Here is a 23,309-nt window from a genome sequence, read left to right on the forward strand (position 1 = left end):
GTTCCATTATTACGCTTTCCAATCATCAGAATCATCTTAATGTATTTATCATTTTACTTATCAATCAATTTCTTTCTCATTATGGGCTTTTTTTTTTATTAATAATGATGAGCCTACAGTTAGTGAAGCAGTTTTACAGATTTATTTCTATGGTACTTCATGGAAAAACAATCATATGTCAATGGAAAAGATTTCAAATGCTAACTAAAATAAATTAAAACCATCTCCTCCTTATCCATTTAGTCAACATCACAAGGCACTTTGACTGGATGGATAGAGGACAAAGGCACAACATACTGCACATCTCAGAGATGATAATCCATGAATTTCAAGCAGATTGTCTCAGATTATTGTTCTGTAAATCACAGACAAGTTCAACATGGCGTTTGCTGTATAGATTGAAAATCAGCCCATAATATAGAAGCACAATCTTTACATTCTCGTTATTACAAAAGTATGTGATATTCATATTAACACAGATATTCACACAGTGCACTTTTTTCTTTAACTATTAATTGATGCAGGATAGAAGCATTGGACAGTATTCCAAACACAAGTTACAAAAATGATAGGCCTATGATGATAAGACAAATATCTTCCAAGCAAGCTCTGGAAAATCCGTAAAGTGCTCTCGTTTGATCAAAGTCATCAGCACTGCGAGTCAGCTTCACACAATTCCTCATTTATATTTCTGACAGTCCACCCAGCTCAGCATAACTAAAAAAAATCACTGTCAAGGAATAAAAATGAAATGAAATTAATAAAAGTCCCAATGGAAGGCCTTCCATTCAACTTCAACAGCACTGCTTTTTAAAATGCTGGCATGAAATTACAGTATTTAATTACTTGGACCAACTGAGATGTCATAATACTGTGAATTACAAGGCCAAATTTGATCTGTCGATACTAAAGAGCAGTTACTGAGTGGTTTTACTATTCAATGTGGTGAACATGAACTTTATATCCATGTGTCCATCGATCCACTTATCTTCCCTTCTTACCCATACAGCCGCATAAACACACACACACACATATGTTTTAAAGCAATAAAAACGTTCATAATGTCCTCAGTTCTATTGTTTTGGGAAGACAGTGCGGAAATTCCTCTGCAACTTCCTGTGAGTAACAGTCCATGATGCTCAGAGTTGAAACCTGATTAAAAAAAACAAAAACAAGAATGGAGATGTTGTTCTGTCAAACATGAACAGAGCGACAGCAATCTGAAGTCTGATGGCACATGAGTGCAGGTCAGAGTCTGTCTCAAAGACTTCACAGAGTCAGGGTCCAGGGTCTGCAGCAGGTTTTCCATTATTTTCTTCAGCGTCTCCCTTATTACATGGAGTCATCTCTGACGGGTTTACATTTCCATCATTACAACTGTCTGGATTTCTCCATGCCTCGATTCGTTTCCTGATAGCCTTTCGTTTCCAACCCCCCACACACACCAAGGCGATAAGAACCACACCCACCACCACCCCTATCACAGTTGAAACGGGGTTCCATGGAGGGACTATCATAAAGAAAGGGTTTTTTTCAGAGACACTTTCTTCCTCACTGATTGGGTTCTTCATCCGGCAGGAGAACGTTTCAACACTTCGTGTTTTCTCATCGTTGGTGATATCCCTGACCCTCTCCCCATCCTTCCACTCTTCTTTTCCATGCTTCCAGCTGTATGTGACATGTTCAACTTCCGTGATGTCTCCATTACAGGTCAGGGTGCACTGTTGCGATTTATGGGTACATGTCAGCGGTCCCACCAACACAGCAGGCTTCGACACTCTTCCGATCAGTTTTGCATTATAGCGCGTAGGCTGGACCTTGTTGTTGATTTCCACTGAATAATCCCCGTTGTCAACTGGACTCATGTGTGTGATCTCTAATTCTCCAGTGGTTGGGTTCAGGGTTGTTCGGTTTTCAAAGTCACCGTAATACTGCAGATCAACTATATCTTTCACCCATTCTGCCACCAGATTGTTGTTGTGTTTCCACTGGATGCTGGTGATCTCTTCGGAGAAAGAAGGCCTCAACCGCAGCGGAACGCCTTTCCCGAAAAACGCATCTTCAGCGGAAACAGAGCTCGGCACCGCCAGCAGCAGCAGCACCGACAGAAAACAACTCGCCGGTTTCTCCATGTCCACAGATCAACACAGAATAGGAGGAATATCAAGCTTCATGTCAGCTACAAAACGTTTATTTCTTGAGTCGTCGCGAGGTAAAAAGCGCGTCCACACCCTTTCAGTCGGTGTTCTAGTATGACCGAATGGCGGAAAAGGAACCGGAAGTCTTTTCTCTCGCCGCCACCCCCCTTTTTTTTAGGTGTTCCTTTCAGTGCACTGCCCAAATTCGGTTAGTTTTAGCTTTTTATTTATTTATTTTCTTCTTCTTTATTGACATGTAAAACCATTACAATTTCCTCTTCCACAAATGATCATATACAGAATATCAAAATATTCACATCACAGTTTGCAGAAGAAAAATAAAAAAAAACAACAAAACTACCAGCTATACGGAGAGTTACAGTTCATATAAAGATTTTTTTGGAAAAAAGATATTCATAGCCTTTACGGTCTTTGGATTAGAGGAGAGTCTAACTGGATCTAAGAACTGTTTGACGTTCGGCTTTTCTAGTATGCTATACAGGCTGCTGATAAATACACGTATGAAATAAGTGATAGTTTTAGCTTTTAGCAGGCTTGTTGAGCTCTTAGTACACGACAAACTATGTCAGCGACATCACGTCAAAATGTTATTTAAAAGCAAATACAAACGTCGCTTTCTCCATAAGCAGGCAATTTCCCGGGCAACCACGAGGCGGGTCACCGGTAACTGAGGAGACCAAATCGCCCGTTACACCGGCCTGAAACCGAAAGTAAAAACATCTGGACTTTCCACAGCGGGGAAATATCGCCTTGAGATTTGTAATAATTTCCGAACAGCATAGCGCACGTTTACCAGGAGTGGAAAGTAACTAAGTACATTTACTCAAGTACTCTACTTAAGTACAGTTTTGAGGTACTTGTACTTTACTTGAGTATTTCCATGTGATGCTACTTTATACTTCCACTCCACTACATTTCAGAAAGAAATATTGTACTTTCTACTCCATTACATATATTTGACAGCTTTAGTTACTTTTCAGATCAATATTTTTCATGTAAAGCAGATTTTTTTTCTATATTTTTTTTACATTCATAATTAATTTAAATCACTTTGAAGAGACTTGTTTTCATCTTGACATTAAAGGGTCAAGCAGCAGCATCAAGCAACCTCAAATGTCTTGTTTTGTCCACAAACCAAAGATATTCAGTTTACTGTCACACAGAACTAAAAAAAAAAAAACAGAAAATATTCATATATTACAAAGCCAGAACCAGATAACTCTAGTATTTCATCTAAAAAAAATTACTCCATCATCAAAATTGTCAATTAATTTCCTGTCAATCGACTAATCGTTGAAGCTCTACAGAATACACTTAATGCACAACACCTGCAGCATTCAGAGCGACATGTTTTTGTCCTACATGAAGTTAATCTAATGTAATCTCCACTGCTGAACACTGTTTCTCGTTAGTAGTCTGAGGATTCACCGTTTGACTATAAATATGTATTTCCATCCCCCTTGGAGGACTTTGTCCATGTCTCACCTCCACAGCTTTACTACAGCGAAGAAGGATTTTAAATACCTTGTCACCCACCTCACAATGAAGCGCATATTCACAGAATAATAAAATAGCTGAAGAAACTATATCTTTACAGTTAGATTAGGACGTATACACCCTGTCTCTAATACAGTGGTTCTCAAAGTAGGGGCCAGGGACCCCCAGGGGTCCTTGAGGGGGTTCCTAGCAAAAAGGAGAATAATTTATTTTCACTACAATTTCATCCATAACTAACACAATGACAGGATGTATGACTGTGTACTGTAGGTCATGGTTTCATACACTTTCTGTAATAAAACATCTAAAAGCAAAAATCTTATCAAACAGGGGTCTGTGGTCTAATTTGAGTCAGTTTAAGGGTCCTTGATATGAAAAAAGTTTGAGAACCACTTTTCTGATACAGATCTTCATGCTGTTATACTTTCAAAAATGTCCTACTGTCCTCCAATTTGATGTCTTACTACCTCGGGACGTATTAAACCAATAGCCTGACTAATCTTAAACTTTCTCCTTTCTGGATCATTACATTTATACAGAACTTGTGTACCATCAACTATATTATCACCTTGTTCACTTTGTTCTATTTTTACCAAGACATAAAACCAAAGTATCACAAAAGGAACTGAACCCAAAAACTGCTTTTAAAGGTAACTGCAGTTTAAGATCTGGAGTAAAAATCCTGTATCACATTAGAAATTCCCACCTCCTTACAATTTAAACAGAAATTTCCTTCTTCAAAATCAAAACTGCAACTGCTAATGTCTAAATAATCAATCTTATTGTTCCCTCTGAAGTCTGTGCAACTTGTCTATATACACTTAAAATTAGTTTAATCTTATTTTTTGCTTTTTATTGAGTATTCACTCTTAAAAATAGGTGTGTTTAGCCCATATATGAGGAATATTTTTTGTCTAACTCGTAGACATTGCTCTGCTGTTTTTTTTTCCTGATAAATAAAATAACTGAAAATAATTTAAAAAGCTGCTGCAGCATCCTAGATGAAGCTCGTTAAGTGTCTAAATGAGATCTAAAAACCCTCCAAACACTCTCAGCTCACTGTTGGTGATGAGTGGAACTTATGAGTGTTGGTGTTGAGAAACATCCTGCTGCTTCTATTTAAAAAGATCTCAAAACTTTACTTCCTCATTTTACAAACATGATAAATCTTGTTCAGCTACCAGAATAAAAACAATAATAAAAAGTGCGTATCAGAGTATTTTACTCCACTGAGTTTATCTACTGGAATATTTTTTTTAAAAAAATGAACAAAAGTATAAAACAAGTATAAATCTCTTTAATTTTACAAGCAACTTGAAAATTAAGACAATTACAATTATGATGATAAAACAAGTGACAGTTCATTAGACGGCATCCTAACATTTAGAATAAAACTTAAAAAAAAAAAAAAAAAAGCATAAGAAAAATAGTTGGACAGTAATAAACATTGTTTTTAAAGAATATATTAAAACTGTTAGTTCTGACAGCGGAGTGGAAGTCTGGATTTCTGAGGTGTTGACGTGGCTTCGTTTTCTGCCACTTTCGGCCTGCTGGGGATCTTCGTCTCCTTTCCACCTTTCTTCTGCTGGAAATTACAAGAATATAGAATCAATAATAATAATAATAATAATAATAATAATAATAATAATAATAATGTGCAGGTGAAGAAACTCTTCATTTCTTAAAGCTTGAGACGGATGCTCTTCTGAACGAGATCAACTTTAGAGAAAACTTTTTCAACCTTTAATTAATCTCAAGTTTTAGAGGACAGATTCAACAAGTCAGGAGCCTGAATGAACATTGAAAACAGGTTTTTATTGCTTTTCTAGCTAATACGAAGCTTCAGCGTCCAAATGAGTCAAATCAAGTAGATATCTTTCAACGTTACAGTCTTTTTAGTGCCAAAGTTCCTCTTTTTGTTACTATACTTCCACCTGCAGCTCAACAGGGAAATACAAAGAGGGAATTTGATGCTAAAAAGACTGTAAATGTGTCAGATATCGACTTGATATGACTTTTAAATGACTGTGTGGACACACTGTGGATTTTGGCCTCCATCACTTCCATTGAAAGCACATTTGAAGGATCTTTTAATCTCCAGTATGAACAGGAGGAATGATTACAGCGAGGAAAACCTCTTTCACTGTTCATATGGACACCTGACTGCTAAACTGAACCTGTCCTCCTACATTTTTTTGCTGCTCACCTTGAAGAAAGGAAGGCGTTTGCTCTCGTTGAAGACGAGGTTCTCGTCGATGAAGGACGGCTCCGTGGCCACGCTTTCATTACAGGCGCTCGGCTCGTCCTCCAGAGAGTCCTAAACAGGACAAAGAGGAACAAAGTGAAAATGGAGCAGAAATAACAACAAGAGTTGGTTGTTTTGTTTAAATTCAGAGCTGCAGAGTCACTGATAATTCTCTGTATGTTCATCACTACAGGCGACGACCAACACGTTACACACTGACAGATCACTGACTGTGTTATTATAAAAATATTGATCATAGTCGCTTCAAGTAAACCTGATTACTGGAGAAATCTCAGTAACTCTGTCTGAACATATGTGGTCAACCTGGCTGCGTTTGTCCTCCTCTTCCTCCTCCTCCTCCTCATCCTCTTCCTCCATGGCAGCCTGCAGCTCCTCTTGTTTCCTCCTCAGACTCTCCAGCAGCTCGCTGCGGCTCCGCGACTTCGACACCTGCCCGGGATACGCAAACTCCCGCCGCTGAGGGGTCGTACCTGAAGGGAACAGCACATGCGTCTTGTGACCTGAACGGGCAAAAAGGACTCGAGGACACGAGACTTTTACACGGTTTCTACACAAAGTTGAAGCTTAAGCTTTAACATAAAGACAAAACTGACGTATGAAAGTTAGAACTCAACAGCGTGAATCAGCCAGTCTCTCAAATCACTCAACTTTTCCACATGAAATTAAACTACATTTCTATGTTGATGGATTTATTTTAATGGAATTGTTTACTGGATTTTAATTGGTGCTAATGTTGAGGTGAACGTTTATTTAATAAAGGCTTATAATGGAACTCAAGTCCAGTATTTATTTTTTTAAAGTTTAAAATTCCCACAATTTTACTGCAAAAAAAAAAGCACATAAAATATTGCAAACTGCATCACTATTTTTGAGAAAAGCTGCTGCAAAAATCACACAAAAACAAAACAAAACAAAAAACAAACTGCATCCTGACCGATCAACAGAAAAATGCATCCAGGATAAATCATTTACCGGTGGGAACGTCCTCCTGCAGCTCATCCTGCAGGAAGTTGTGGACCAGCTGCTGACTCGTCTGCATGCGGTCCCCGAGCTCAGCCTGCTGTTGGTCCAGGACAGTCCGGTTCAGGGAGATCTGGTTCTGCACAGCCGTCACAGCCTGCTTCACCTCCTGCTGCTGGCCTGACAGCTCCTTCTCCGCCGCTCGGAGCTGCTCGGTGCAGCGCATCTCCACGCTCTGGAGGAAAGATGGAGGATTAGAGTAAAGGCTCCATATGGAGAAGTTTTATCTGCCAGGTGACGCATTTGGGTATAAATAACTCTGAACGACTGAAATGAAGTTCAGGAGGTTTTTAACAACAGCAGGATGGGGTTTTTTTTACCTTCTGCAGGGTCTCAACCTCAGTGGAAATCCTCTCCATCATGGTGAGCTGTTCCTGGGCTTGAGTCTCAGCATGTTTGCTGACTCTGGCGCTCCACTGGAGGTCACGTTCCACCAGACCTGCAGTCACACGCTGACGTTAACAATATAGACTGAATAGCTGAACGTACTGTAGAGTTTTTTCAGTGTAAAGTTTAAACGATAACTTTAAAAGGAAGGATGAGTTTGGTACCGGACACGGAGCTGTGGAGGTGCGAGCAGCATCCCGTCAGCTCCTCCAGAGTCTGCTGGCTCTCATCAGCGCTGAGACGCAGCGAGCAGGCGAGGGAGGAGGAGGTGGAGGAGAGGAGGTCTGCCTGAGCTGAGGCCTGACGCTCCACCGTGCTGCAACCGCTGCGCACACACAGACAGAGAAACAAGACGGTGATGATACTGTAGGGACAACCTCACGTCATGTGACTCGAATGGAATTTGTGACCCTTAATGTGACTTTAACACGGATTTGAAAACTTGTCGGTGAAAGTGTGTTTGTGAGTCACCTGCTGACGTTCTCCTGGAGGCTCTGCAGAGGTTTCTTCAGAGTTCTGGAGGCAGAGCGCAGATCGATGTAGTCCTGCTGGGTCTCCATGGTGAGCAGGTTAAGCTGGTCCTGCAGGCACTGGATGGTCTGCTTCATACCCTGAAAGACGGACACACAGAAACAATGTTAGTTTGACTCGGTCATTTACAATGATCTTAAACGCACAATATGTAATTTCAGCCGCTAGGGGTCTCAATCAAAACAATAACAAAAGACGGAGTGTGATGACGGTGTGAAGTAGCAACAGACAGGACAGGACAACATATCGTTTCGTACCGTCTGGTGTCTCTCCTGCGCCCGTCTGATCTGATCCTCCAGCTTGTCGTGTTCGGCCTGCAGGGAGCTCAGACTCTGCACCGTGTCCTCTCGCAGCCCTGCAAGGTCCCGGACCAGTCCGCTGAAAAACACCCCCGTCTCCTTCATCGCCTCCACCTGACGGAGCGAGACAATAAAGAACAGCTGCAGGTAAGAAACCACGACCTAAAGTTATAATAAAAAATGATTTGACTGATCTAGAGCTGCAACCATTAGTGGATTAGTTGCCAACTATTAAATTGAGAAAAGAAAATGTCAAAATTCTCTGATTCCAACTTCTTAAATGTGAATACACCAAACTACTAATCAATTAAATCAAGACAATAACTTTCTGTTCTCAAAAAAAAACTGTTTTCCCCAATTCAACACATGATCAAATATGATACAGAATATTGATTAAAGTCACGTTTTTCATTGATAACGAGGTATAAGACAGATATTGACAGACCTTGTCCGCCAGCGCTCGCTGCGTCTCCACTGTGGCTCTCAGAGTGTCGTTGAGCTCCTTAACAGCCGACAGACCCATCAGAGTCCGAACCACCAGGACCTCCTCCATGTCCTGCCGATGCTCCTCCTGCACGCGCACACACACACACACACACACACACACACACACACACGCACACACACACACACACACACACACACACACACACACACACACACACACACACAACCCTCAAATCAACAAAAGCAGGCAAATATGCGTTTTGTGTCCCATGACGACGGCCCCACCCTGATAAAAGTCTGAGGAAAACTGATTTGGGGATTATTATTATTATTATTATTATTATTATTATTATTATCATCATCATTGTTAATAATCAAACTGCAGCTTCAAACCAAATCAGCGTTTCACGACCTTTTAAATAGCACACAGGATTTAATTTAAGCACCTTTGTCACAGTCATACCAATCAAAGAAAGACAGAAAGCCAGCAGGGACAAAAAGGCCTACAAGTATTTACTAAGTAAATAATCAGGGAGTAAATAGACGGATTAACTAATTACTGCATGTATTTAAGTTTTATCTAAACTCTCAATAACTCCTGTAGCTGCAGCGGTGACAGTGTTCGCTGCAGGACCGATGACTTTCAAAATGTGGATTCGATTTTAAATTTGTATTGAAACGTTTTGTTTTAAAGAGTTGACTTAATCTCATCATTTTGATATAATACAGACGTATCATTCGGTTATTGCAACGTTGTCTGATATTCATGACCTTGAAAGTCACATTTTTTTAACTTAATGTCTCTTAAAAGTCCAAGTTTATATCTACCTCATAATCCCTAAACTCATCTTTTTTCCTTTTTAAACACAGAACGAGGACTGTCGGTTTGTTCATCACTTTGAAAATCACATCAGGAGAAGATGTGGACCAGAGGAACGTTAACTAATATCATCTTACAACTAATGTTACAGCAGGAAAGATATTCAAAACTTTAACACCTTCTTAGGCGTTTTATAGAAAGGAAACTGAACTCAACGTTTCCCTTTTAAGACTTAAAGACCTGCAGAAACCTTCGTCTTGTCTATTAAACTGTTGTGTTTCAGCTGTGGAAGTCGTTTTCTCACCAGCAGCTGCAGCAGATTCTCCTTATCTTGCAGACACAGGGCCGACTGCTGCTTCACTCTCCCCTGACAGCGAGCCACGCCCTCCCCCACCAGCTGCCCGACGCCGCCCACGAAGCTCTCCACGGTGGTCAGGGCTCCTTTCAACGCCGCCTCGTTCTTCATGAGCAAACCGTCTATACGTAGGGGAAAAAGGAAGGACAAAAAAGGACATCAGAGTCAAGTTTTACACAATTTCAGGAAGAAAAAAAACTACTTTTCTCTACAACCTTTGGTCTGATCGTCTGTCATGACATGTCCCTCAGAGAATAAACCTTATACATTTTAACGACCCCCATGACCTTTCCCCTCTTTCACTTTTAGTTCCACTAGTGGTAACACGAGACAAACTAAACCACGAGTTATCTTTCATCCTGTGGCTGTAATGAACACCACAGCTTCTCCGCTCTCACCGATGGCCTGCGTGTAGCTGCTCAGCATGTCGTGGTGTTTGCTTCCTTGCTGCTCGACGCAGCGCTGCATGCTGCTGAACACTCCCTCCATCCGCTCAGCAAAACTCTGCTGGATCTGCCTGTTGTGCTGCTCCACCTGCAGTTTCAAAGCAAGTGTTTGTCTGTTAGTCTTGATTTAAAAAAAACATTTCAACACTCAAAAACGTGACGTGCAAATTAGTCTTAAAGCCCCTGGAAATGCAAATCCATGTTTGGCTATTAATTATGTGTTTGGGATCTAATGTGCATATAGTAAACACCTACAAAGTATGAGAACAGCCTTTGACGTAGTCTATGTAATTCTTTAGAAAGTTTCTCTCCCTTCTCTTGTTACTGGGTTGCAGTTAGACGGGGCTAAGCTAGCGAATTTATTACATAACAAATACCTGCCCAATCATATTTAGGAGAAAGATGATTGACGTGGCTATCCGGCCAAACTGACTTCACAACACTTTCTCTCATCTCCTGCATGAGAAAACAATGCAGTGCACTTTGCTTTGCTTTTAGCTAGAATGAGAATTCAAATTAACCTGACATGGTTTGAAAGTTACTGTGTTAAGCTAACTAGTGGACTTGGATACATCATCCAAATCTGTATTAATCACAGAGTGGATAAAAATGTAGCATAGCAATGCTAATGCTAACTGTTTCATGTAAGTGAATGAAAGATGCTAAAACGGTTAGCGCCATACTCCAGGAGGTATAGATAAATAAAAACATAGTTTCAGTTGGTCTAACCTAGTTTGTTAGTTAGTGGATTATTCAAACTTTCAACCAAGTAGGGTCCATTTGACAGATTTGGTAGTTAATAACAAAACGTTTAAGCTAATGCTAACCGTTTCATGTATGTGAATGAAAGATGCTAAAACACTTAGCTTCATAGTCTGGGAGGTATAGTTCAATAAAAACAGATATGTGTGGTCTACTCCAGTCTGCTAGTTAGCCGATTAGTGAAGATAACTAGTAGCCCACTGGGGTAGTTGATAATAAGCTCAAAAGTTTTGAATAAAAAAAGCTAATGCTAACCGTTTCATGTAAGTGAATGGAAGATGCTAAAACGATTAACGCCATACTCTGGGAGGTATAGTTAAATAAAAACAGATTTGGGTGGTTAAACCTGTTTTGCTAGTTAGTCGATTAGTCAAGCTTTCTAGATTTGGTATTTTATTCCATATCAGCAAAACATTTTAGTGAATGAATAGAAAATAAAACGGTACTTGAGCTGAAAGTGAGCTGTCAATCAAATGTGATCTGGACACGCCCACACAGTCCTGAGAAATGCTTTGAGCAGCCAAATGAGCTGTTTCTGAAGTTTTCTAATAGTTATGAATGTTTGTTTTCATTCAGATTTTTGTGGATGCTTGATGAGACACTCAACTTTGATATCATATATGCATTTTTATGATTTCAAGCCACGTTTCCAGAGGCTTCAAAGTCAACGATGCACAGACGGTGTCGCTCATCTAACTGGATAATTAAGATCATATTCAGGTTCAGGTTTAACATAAAGTAGTAACAACAAATGTTAATATGCAGACATGACACCATCACTGACTCAGATACATTAGTTGTTGATGCAAATCTACAAAAACAAACATCTTGACAACACTGTCAATTTATATTAGATTAGAAGTTCAAGATGCACTGTTAAAACTCAAGCAATTAATTGATTTAGAGCTGCAACAATTAGTCAAACAGAACATTTATCAGCAACTATTTGGAAAGTTGAATAATTGCTTTTATTCTAAGCAAAAATGCCAAAAAAAAGCTTCTCATATGTGACAGTAAACTGAATATCTTTGGGTTTTGGACTGTTGGTTTGAGAAGATATTTAAGATATTTAAAAATGACACCTTTGAAAATAATTGGCAGATTAATTGTTCAATGAGATTAATCTTGATTAGTCGATTTACAGAAAGTTAACCCTCCTGTTGTCTTCCCGTCGACTATGCAACTTTTGTCCTCCCGGGTCAATTTTGACTTGGGAGGACAAAAGTCCACAGATACTATAAATTTTAATAAAACACCCAGAATTCAAAGAAAGTAGTGATTATTAGTTTTACTGTGTGTAGTATGGAACTATCTATGTGATTTGCAGGCAATTAGATGAAAGAAATCCATACCTCTGATATAAAAACATTTGAAAACGGGTCAAATTTGACCCAGAGGACAACAGAAGGGTTAATTAACTGCAATTTCAATAATCAGCCAATTATTGCTGCTTAACATTTGTTATTTCCTGCTTCTCAAAACGAGAGGATTTACTTATTTTCTCTGTTTTATATCACTGTAAACTGAATATCTATGGACTTTTGAACAGGTGACAATAATAAACACCATCTTTGGTCCTGCGATGGGCATTTTCTGACATTTTTTAATTGTGAAAGATTAATTAAATATAAAACAAATTCATAATTGCTTCTACATTCATTGTTTGACCTACACTTAACACTCTAGCTGGGTGCACTCTTCTCTAATCTGATTATTTTAACCTGTGGGACTCTAAATCTAAGCTCCCTGTAACCACACAAGTGAGAGAGACAATAATCATTCAGCGTTTGCGGTTTGAAAAGTGCGTGTGACCTCTTTCTTCCTGTCCAGCTTGCTGTGGAGACCCGACACGTCACTGGTGCTAGCGTCCACTGTGCTCAGCAACTGGGAGGAGGAGGAAACACACACACACACACACACACACGGATGGGAAAAAAAAGAGTTAACTTCCTGGAAAGTGCTCCAAAACATTATTCAGATATCCACACCACAGCAAAAACAGGAATGTAAGAACAAGTTGTCTTCAGCTGAATGATTTTTAAACAGCTGACTGCAAACAAAATTTAAAAAAAAAACATATTCTCTTGAAAAGGGAAGTTTGGTCAAAAACAGCAGCAAAGAGGAAGCTACAAACAGAGAACGATGATGATTTAATAGCATGTAAAGTACAGAGACAGAAAAAAAAAGGGAACATAACAGAAAAAGTGAGAGAAGGTGGGAGGGGATCGACACTAGTGAACGAAACCTCACATTTAGCCGCACAACATTCACTCGTTATTTCATTATTAAAAGCGTGAGGAGTCATGTTGAAGTCAGCGTCAGTGCTGCGTGTCTGTACCTGTGTGGCGGTGTTGTAGAGGCTCTCCTGCGCCGAGTTAAACTCCGAGCAGATAAACTCCTCCTGACTCAGCTTCTCTTTGGTGTGCTGCAGGTCTCGGCTCGTCTCCTCCAGCCTGAAGTCGACACGGACAGTTTGAACCAAAGGTTACATTAAAAAAAAAAAAAAAAAAAAAAAGCGAATGCATCATGTCAGTGTCTCCTGTGTGATAACATAACAGTCGCTCACCTCTGCTGCTTCTCGTCCAGGTCTACGGCGCACTGCTCCAGTTTGGCTTTACTGTCCACAAACAGCTCAGACACCTGCGGAGAGGAGAAGCATGAAGACACCTGGTGCAGGTAGAAACATCGACGGCAGCTAGGATAACGTTCAGATGCAAAGAGCCCTGTTTTTTTCCTCCAGTACGATCAAATTTGAACACTATATATATGTGGGAATGTGTATTTTTGGCATCTTATTCTGTCCTTCGTTCCTGTTCTGTTTGTCCTGTAAAGCAGTTTGTAATTGTTTGGTTTTGATAAATGCTATGTAAATAAACTTTAAGATGATGACACATTTAAATGTCTTGTTTTGTCTAAATAACATCCCAAAACCCAAATATATTCATTCATCGTCATAGGAGGACAAAGAAAACACACCTGAGAAGCTGAAACTAGTGAATTTTTGCCATTTTTTCCTTGAAAACGTACATATCGGCCAACACAGCGCCTTGACGGATGACGTCATCTTGCATTGTGGCAAAAACGGAGCCAAGTTCATCATTCATAAATGTAGATTATTATTAATGAGGTAATGTTTGAATGTTTAATCTTCGTGTCATCCGTTAGCATAGAATACTAAAGGGGCGAAGACCCTATTGTTTTTCGTATGTTTGTTTCTTTATTATTATGCCACTCCCTAAATTTGACCCCTTAAACATGCTCAAACTACTACTACTATACTACTACTATTACTTTACACCAAAACTTCCAAATAATCTTGTGTTCAGCTGGAGCATCAAAATGTCAAATTACGACTCTTTCTTTGTAGTAAAATCCATCATAAATCATGTGTGTGAAGGGAAAGTCAGGCTCTCGTACCTTCTTCAGCTCCTCTTCCATGGCTGCGATCTTGTCGGTGTACTCTGTTACTTGTTCCTCACCGGAGTTGAGCTGACCCATCATGCTCCTGAAACACGCACAGGACTGTCAGTTTATATCTGATTGATTAGAGCCGCAACAATTAAAAAATCGATCAATTCTTTTACTTGTATTAACATTCTAGTTAACTGAATATCTTTGGGTTTTATGATGTTGGTGTGTTCTGTCGGAAACTGTCATGTCTCACAATTTTTGTGTCAGCAGATTAATTGATAATGAAAGAAACTTTTAGTTGCTGTAATATCTGTTACAGCATCGAGTATCACAACAGGTGAATGTACATTAAAAAAAAAATCATTATTTTTCAATTAATCATTTGGTCTGTAAAACATCAGAAAACTGGAAAATGTCCTTCAAGTCTTCAAATGTCTTATTTTAACAGTCCAACAGTCCACATCACAAAATATTCAGGTTATTATCATGTTAAGTCAAATAGAAGCAGAACTATTCTGCATTATTTACTCGATTAAGTGCTTATGAATTATCTAAAATCAGTGAGAAATGTTTCCCACGGCTCAATGAGATGTCTTCAAATGTCGTAGTTTTGTCTGACAAACAGTCAAAACCCGAAGATATTCAATTAACTGTCATGTTTGACGAAGAAAAGCTGCAAATCTCCACATTTGAGAGGCTGGAACCAGAAATTTTAGCTTTTTTTTTTGCTTGAAAAGTGTCTAAAACAGTTAATTGATGATTAAAATAGTTGTCGATCGACTAATCATTGCAGCTCTGTATCATTTTAGTTATTTAACAGACATTTCGTGGATAAAATGAGGATGTATGGTTAAACTAATCTCCCGTTTCTGTCATGTGACCTACTCGTAGTTTTCCACAGACAGGTAAACTCCGTTCTTGTCTCGAGCGGCGGCCAGATCTCGCTTCAGACGCTCGATCTCCTCCGTGTATTCCTGAAGGAAAACAAACAACAGTCAACATTTCCTCGAGGATGTCGCAACATGCCATTAAGATAATGATAAACTGATATGAAACTTATATATCCTCAAGATGTTTTAATGATGATTTCACAGGGGGAAACACTCGTCTACCTTTATGAGCGTCCTCTTGGTGAGTTTCTGGTTGACTTCGGGTTTGTTCATGATGTTCTTGGCTCGGCTGGCGTACTCCAGCGTGCTCAGAGTCTCCTGCACAGAGACACAAAGAACATCACAATCATTAAAAGCATTCACTCCTAACTTCAAGCACCTGAATTAAAGAGTTCTTATCTATTATTCACAGAGAAAACAGAACGTACCTCCAGGTTGCTGGAGGAAGGCGACACGGTGGCGATGATGGAGGTTTTTGTTCGTCCTCCCAGCGAGTCCTGCAGGATTCGAGTCAGCTTGGACTCTCTGTTTGAAGAGGACACATCATTTATCCAACCCAGTAATATAACCAGTTAACATGTAAGTATAATAACAGCTGGTGCCCATATCAACACTTCCCCCAGTTTCCGATCTATCCTCTAATAGACTGAGGCTGTTTACAGTTAACAAAGTTTCATACACAACAAGTCAAACAATAGATTGAGGCCTTAATACGACCGTCCTGCACTCTAATATTTAGGGACCGAGCCCAAAAGGCAGAGAACTACTGTAAAACAGTAGTCGTGTGTTGTTTTTCCGTGTGTTTGTTTGCTTCTTTCTTTATTATTACGGGACATCACACCTAAATTTGACCCCCTAAACATGCTCAAAAACTCACCAAATTTGGCATGCACATCAGGTCTGGTGAAAAATGTGATAAATTGTAAAAAATTAACCCCTGAAGTGCCAAAATATGCTCTCTAGCACCACCTATGTAACTAAAATGGCCGCCACGGCCTGTAGGAATGTCGTAGAGAGATCAAACCAAAACTCAATTATTCGTCTCATCAAGACCTGCAAATCATACACTGACACCCCTGACCTAAATCCAACAGGAAGTCCACAATCAGACTTTCAAAATAAGACTTTGCTCCAATTTTGGACCCCGAACAAACGCTATCTCCTCCGAGGGTGTTAATGGTATCGGCTTCAAACTTTAATATATGACTTGTGACACTATGCTGAAAAAAGTTGTTAAAAACTTTGTAAAAACTCAAACAGTTTGGATTTAATAAGCCCTAGAAGTTGCAGTGCCACATCACACCTTACAATGTAAACCAATGGGGAGGCAATCTATGGGCATGAACTTTGTGTCAAACAGAGGCTTCTGACGTCTAAACTATAAGTCTGACCACTTTCAAACCTGTATCAATGGATTCGCAACGAAATTTCCCACTAAAATATGATTTTTAATGTAAGATTTGGCCAAAGTCATGGGATTTATGAGGATATTTCACAAGACGCGTACTCTAAAATCCTCCTCTCCAACTGCTCCTGGTGATGTCACTCCCTCAGTGCTGTGAAACATTCCGCAATACACACTCATTATAAAATCACAGGAGGAGCAAGAAAAGACTTTAAAACTCACACTCTAATATCTCAAAAACAAGAAAAGATAGAAAAAACATGTAAATTCAAGATTTGTAGGTCAAAGTCTCGTGACTCATTTAAAGTTCAAATTAAGTTTGTATCTAAAACTATGTGGAAGCAGTAAATGTTCAAAAAGGTGTGGGTTCACTCACACTCTCCATTCAAATATATGAGTATTTTTCTGTGTCCAGCTGTAGTTACTTATCGTCTCTACACACCTGACAGTACACATGTCAATCAAACTTTCAAAATAAAAGCACACCACACTTGTAAGAAATATCCCTCATTTTTAAAAAGCAAAATGATCTGATCCCGACGGGCCAGAGTGCGAGGTCCCGACCAACGCTGCTTGCAGCTTTAATTTGCATTTTGTGTTTGGTTTCACAAATGTTATCTTATGAGTTACTAAGATGATTGTATGTTTATGTCATCGTGTGTGTGTTCCGTGTTCGTACCTGTACGGGATGTGAGGTCTTTTCTCCACCAGAGCGGTGATCACTCTGCCCAGCGTCAGCAGAGACTGGTTGATGTTTCCGGCCTCGCGGGCTCGTTTGTCCACCGCACCTGAACGGCCGATGTTCTCACTGCCGGCGAGATCCACCTGGAGAGGAAGGAAGTTATACACCAGATCTAAGATGTAGAAAACTTGTTCTGCACTCATTTTTAATCTTTAACTCAATAAAACATATGAAGGAAAACTGTGAAAAATGTTCAGAGTATCCTAGAACACAAAGATACATCATCAGATTTCTTGTTTTGTCCAACAAACAGTCCAAAATCCAAAAATATTCGATTCACTGTAGCGTAAAAAGCAGCAAATACTCTCATTTGACATCCTACAACTACTGAATATTTGGTGTTTTTGCTTGAAAAAAATTACACAAACGATTACATATATTTATCTCTTCATCTTCTAATTGTTGCAGCTATAAATTGTTAGACTTTGTGAACTTTTTTCAAATAAATTGCTCAAAGTTTGTAATTACCTTATTTCAGTCTAATAACTGATGTTAAATAAATATAAGTGGTAGATTTTCTTTGCATTGGCCAAAAGAAAAGCATCATCAATACATTAATTCACACATTTCACATAAAAGGATCATTACCAGGTTGAGTTTTCCGATCTTCACCAGCTCCTCTCCATCCAGAGTGATTTCCTTCATGTGAATGGTGACGGAGAACACAGAGTGGGAGCGACTGCAGAGAGAAACAAGGATAAGTAAATAAAGTTGTGAATGAACGAGCAAGAAACTATAGAAACAACTCAATCACTCGTCAGACGACAGCGCGTTTCTCTCTGCGTGTACCTGGAGTAGGCGTTCATCAGCGTGGAGGCCGTCCTCCTCTTGGCTGCTCCTCTCTCCAGGATCTGATAAACTTCATCTTTGTTGTGAACTGTCACCTCCTCCAGACCCTTCACCACCACACCGCGCTGCAACACACACAACACAACAGTCAGCACAGCGGAAAGAAACTGTTCATCTGATAGCGGCCATTACCATTTTCTGACATTTTATCTACCAAACAACTAATTGACTAATTGAGAAAATAACCAACAGATTAACTGATAATGAAAGTAATTTTTAGTTGCAGCTTTACTGTCGTGCATTACATAGAAAAACTTGTCTGTTTGTTCCAATTCATTTGATATTGAAATATTTCTCAGAATCAAAGAAAACTTCAGGCAGCAGGTGGTGCTGCAGGGAAAAGTCAGAGGATCATTAAAGTCATTAAAGATCAATTTCAAGATATTTACATAAAAGCCAAAAACATCACCGTGCTGAGGGCGCTACAGGAAGTCAGATTCATCCTCTGGGGAACATGAATGTTTGTACAACATTTCCTAGTTGTGGGTTAACAGACAGATAACCGCCGTCTCCAGAGGAATACAGCGAGTCAAAAGACAAATCCACTTCCCCGGGAGTCAGATCCAGTCGGCACCCGGTCCGACAGTTACCTTGTTTCTCGGGTCGTCGAAGAGTTGCAGCCGCTCGTTGACGTCCTCGGAGGGGCTGAGCAGGTCGAACAGCTCCTCGTTGTAGATCTCCAGCAGGGACACTTTGACGGAGAACTCTGTGCCGTTCTCAGACAGCTTCTCGAAGATCTGGTGCAGCGTTCTGGGTATGATGCCGGCCAGAGGGTCCTGGCGAACACAGGAAACGTTATCAGTTCATTTCCTGTCTGATTATCCCATAAATATTCCATTAAAAAAAGACTAAACTTACCTCCTCCCAAGTGAACTGCTCGTCTGGACTCCTCTCTCCCTCCATGGTGAACGTCTTTCCTGTTCCAGTCTGACCGTAGCTGAACAGGAAGCACAGAGGGAACAATAACAGATTTGATTTCAGGAGAAAGACTTTCTCTGGATGTTAATTTATCTGTTGACTGCAGCATTAAAATCACTTTGACAGCAACAGAGCACTTACGCAAAAACAGTGCAGTTGTATCCCATGATGACTTCATTCAGGATGGGACAGACGACGCTTCTGTAGACCTCGATCTGCTTTGCAGCGGGACCGAACACCTGAAGGGAAAAAAAAAAAAAAGACAGAAGTGATCATTAAAAAAAAACAAAATTCAAGCTCCGGGGTCGTATATTGCTGCCAAGTATTTGCCGTTTTCAGCTTCTCAAATGTGATGATTTAACGCTTTTCTTTGTCAAACATGACAATAATCTGATTTTCTTCGGGTTTTGGACTGTTGGTCAAACAAAGTAAAACGTATGAAGACGTCATCTTTAACTCTGGGAATTTGTAACAAGCATTCTTCACTTTCTTATAACATTTTTTACAGACAAAACAATTCAAATAAATGAGAGAAAATAAACAACTTGATGATTATTTTCCATAACATTCACTGACAGAGAGTGGTCACTTGTCAACCAATCACTGCGGAGATAGTGAGTGAGTGAGTTCATGAAACAAATCACCATAGCAACAGGGTCTCTAAGCAGCTTTGTGTCTCAAGAGGAGGACTCCTAGTGGTAAAGATAAGACTCCTGATCAGCCTCCAGGACACAAACGCTAAACACAACAGATGGTTTGTGTCAGTAACTACACAAAGATCCCCACAGTTTACATCATCTGTCTGAACAACAGCTCGAGGACGGTTTTTAACGTTAAAAATCCTTTTAACAGCCGTGTAAAGATAAACACGTCTGCAGCCGCCCACCATGTCAAATGTGTAGGTCTTTCGAGACGCCTTGTCGTTCACCCCTCCCGTCCTCACGAGCACCTCCTTCCTGTTTGAGTCGCAGTCGATAACTCCGTAGGACGACTTGCGCTCCATCGTGTTGAAAGGTCTGAAAACGTGAAGCAATATGTCGATTAGATATAAAGGCTGAGACAAGCATCAAAACAGCAACATATCACAACATCTTCTCATTTATCACATGACGGCACAAAGATCCAGACTGAAAAAAAGCGTCTAAATTACTGAGACAAGGGAGAAGGATTCCTTTAATCCAGCATATTATCTTCTGTTGACTATCGTAATTTAAATTTGAGAAATACCAGAATGTGTTTGTGTGTGAGTTTATTTACAGGAAAGTAAGAAACATGTTTAGATCTGTTTAAACACCTGAATGACAGCAGCACATGTCCACGTTACCATGTGACGATTATCCGATCAAACTATTTGAACTATAAAATCTTATTAAACAAAGTGAAAAATGCTGATCATAACTTTATTCAAAATGCTTGTTTGTTCCTGACAAACAGTCCCAAACCCAAAGATATTACACTTTCTATCACACAAGACAAATAAACAAAGAAAACAAAGTGAATGTTTGGCATTTTTGCTTAAAACAAAACAAAACAAAAAAATCTAGTATTCGATCACTAATCACTTCATCATTAACCACTTAAGCTCTATTTATAAACATCAGTTAAGGCTGAAACTAATGATTATTTTCATTCTCAATTAATCTGGTGATTATTTTCTCAATTAAGCGATTAGTTGTTTGGTGAGGAAAAATGAGGATCAATGTTTCCCTGTGACCAGGAGAACTTCCTCAAATGTCTTGTTTTGCCCACAACCCAAAGATATTCACTTTACCTCCAGCAAAAATATATTTACACATTTATCTGAAGCTAATATGAAGCTTCAGCGTCCAAATGAGTCAAATCAAGTAGATATCTTTCAACGTTAGTCTTTTTAGTGCCAAAGTCCCTCTTTTTGTTACTATACTGTCCTGTAAATGTGTCAGATATCCACTTGATATGACTAACTCAGACTGCTGAAGCTGAATATAAGCTTCACATCAACTTTTAAATGACTGTGTGGACACACTGTGGATTTTAGCCTCCATCACTTCCATTGAAAGCACATTTGAAGGATGTTTTAATATCCAGTATGAACAGGAGGAATGATTACAGCGAGGAAAACCTCTTTCACTGTTCATATGAACACCTGACTGCTGGTTTAAGACAAAACTGTAAACCTGTCCTTTAATGTGCTGCCTGTTGAAGCTCCGTGAAACAAAAAACAGTGAACAACATGCAAAGATTCACATTAACAAAAAAGTAGTTTTTCTCTCCATACCTGCATCTGACAACGACCTGGATGTTTCTCCCCTTTTCATCCCGTTTTAATCCGCTCAGGTTGTGTGAAGCCATGTTTGCAGAGAGATGCTCAACTCTGCTAAACCAGTCTGTAAAAACCAGAAAAACACCGCAAGTTAGCACATAAATAAAACAACAAGCTTCAGACTTAATAATGAACTAAAAGCGAAATCGGACACCTGATAAATAACACAGAGAGCAGTCGCAGTTTAAATATATCGCAGAAATATACCGTTAATTAACAACAAATCGCTAGCCATCTTGGAATTGGCGTTAATCCAAAATAACTTACCGTACGACGGTGTTCACTCGTCTTCTCTGTCTTTATGAATTATCCTCGTATTGTTGCCAACACAAATATACTTTTTAAGCTCTATATTTAGCGTCTCCTGCTTCCTCTGTCACCGTATACTCTTTCCACAGTCGCGTCTCTGCCGCTCGAAAGCCTCCGATAAGAAACATTTCAAACTGTACTTTTAAATTTCGCTGATCCAATCACAGCAGAGCAACGGCAAAACAGACGACGCCATTGGTCAGACGGGGCACGTGACGGCTTTGGTGTGGAGCATCACGGGAAGATCACATGGTATAAAGACCAGAGAGGCGTTATTTATTTTCAGAGGTCCCACTAGGTGGCGACATTGTTCTGAAAACTGTTTTATACTTCATGATTAAAACATAAATTAATCATAAAGAATAAAGGCCCTTTCTGTGAGGATCTTTTGGGATAACATATATCTTTATCAGCAGCCATATCGATGGAAATTTTATATTATTTTGGAAACATGTACTCTTTGCAATACCAGAAGATAACCCGAAATTGAATTGTCAGCTGTATATTACAAATGTTTTAATTTTATTGGCTAAATTTCATATTCATTAAAGCAAATTAACAGGTAAAAAGTCAAACTTCTTGAATTTCACAAAGGGGGTCAAACAGTACATCGAATCCAAAAGCTGTAAAACTATGAATACCTGTTTTTTTTAAATCTTTATATGAACTGTAACTCCCCCTCACTTTGAGTTTGTTTGTTTTTGTTTTGTTTTTATTTCTCTTCTGCAAACCATAAGATGAATATTTTGATATTCTTTATGTGATCTTTTTGTGAAACAGGAAATTGTAACTGTTTTATATGTCAAAAAAGAAGAATAAAAACATGATTAAAACATGCTGGACACCATTTCCAGGTTAAAAATAACATTGTTCATTACAAAATGAAACACAAGCATGAAATACACTTATTAGTATGTTTATAGTTATTTTTGTGTGAGGATTCATTAAAAGTCATATCAATTAAGATCTAAATGACAAGATTTTTCAGTCAACTGTAAATGTGATACATTAACAACGTTGGAAAGTAACTAAGTACATTTATAAGCATTGTACTTAAGAACAGTTTTGAGGTACTTGTACTTTACTTGAGTATTTCCATGTGATGCTACTTTCTACATTTCAGAGGGAAATATTGTACTTTCTACTCCACTACATTTATTTGACAGCTTTAGTTACTTTTCAGATGAAGATTTGACACAATGGATAATATAACAAGCTTTTAAAATACAAAAGTGGTTTCCAACCTTTTTGGCTTTTGACATCTTACAAAAAGCAGTGTGTAGTCGGGGTCACATTTCACATGTCTATGAGTTGTTAACAGCTCCACCAAATAGTGATTTTTCCCTCTAAACTTCTCACATGCTTTTATTTCAATAAATGTTCAAATGATCCAATATTTCAGCAAAAATCAAAGATTAGAGAAAAAGTCCAAAAACTGAAAACAGATTTGTGTATCAGAACTTTGTTTTTTCTTCTTTCCTCTCCCATTAATCA

General features: G+C 39.1%; 2 protein-coding genes across 3 annotated transcripts; both read right to left on the minus strand.

Moving 5' to 3' along the window:
* Positions 1-123: 123 nt before the first annotated feature.
* Positions 124-2,276, minus strand: LOC137197406 (CD48 antigen-like). The gene has a single exon (XM_067610807.1). The coding sequence runs from the start codon at positions 2,130-2,132 to the stop codon at positions 1,278-1,280; it is 855 nt and encodes a 284-aa protein (XP_067466908.1). The 5' UTR covers positions 2,133-2,276; the 3' UTR covers positions 124-1,277.
* A 2,655-nt stretch (positions 2,277-4,931) lies between these two features.
* On the minus strand, positions 4,932-21,952 carry kif11 (kinesin family member 11). 2 transcript variants are annotated; one of them, XM_067610809.1, is made up of 27 exons: positions 21,774-21,952; positions 21,462-21,570; positions 20,091-20,220; positions 19,346-19,443; positions 19,145-19,223; positions 18,877-19,062; positions 18,227-18,351; positions 18,026-18,116; positions 17,375-17,520; positions 15,719-15,815; positions 15,513-15,608; positions 15,286-15,374; positions 14,407-14,494; positions 13,556-13,629; positions 13,328-13,442; positions 12,802-12,873; positions 10,180-10,315; positions 9,731-9,903; positions 8,605-8,730; positions 8,118-8,273; positions 7,801-7,940; positions 7,494-7,654; positions 7,263-7,381; positions 6,895-7,117; positions 6,226-6,392; positions 5,863-5,973; positions 4,932-5,238 (listed from the first exon to the last, which is right to left on the minus strand). In XM_067610809.1, the coding sequence occupies exons 2-27, from the start codon at positions 21,533-21,535 to the stop codon at positions 5,131-5,133; spliced, it is 3,180 nt and encodes a 1,059-aa protein (XP_067466910.1). In that variant the 5' UTR covers positions 21,536-21,570; positions 21,774-21,952; the 3' UTR covers positions 4,932-5,130. The 2 variants fall into 2 exon arrangements, with proteins under 2 accessions (XP_067466910.1, XP_067466909.1); XM_067610808.1 differs by having other exon boundaries at positions 4,932-5,241; positions 21,774-21,951.
* Positions 21,953-23,309: the final 1,357 nt, after the last annotated feature.

Source organism: Thunnus thynnus, chromosome 14 (genome assembly GCF_963924715.1).
Source record: "Thunnus thynnus chromosome 14, fThuThy2.1, whole genome shotgun sequence".
Classification (NCBI taxonomy): Eukaryota; Metazoa; Chordata; class Actinopteri; order Scombriformes; family Scombridae; genus Thunnus; species Thunnus thynnus.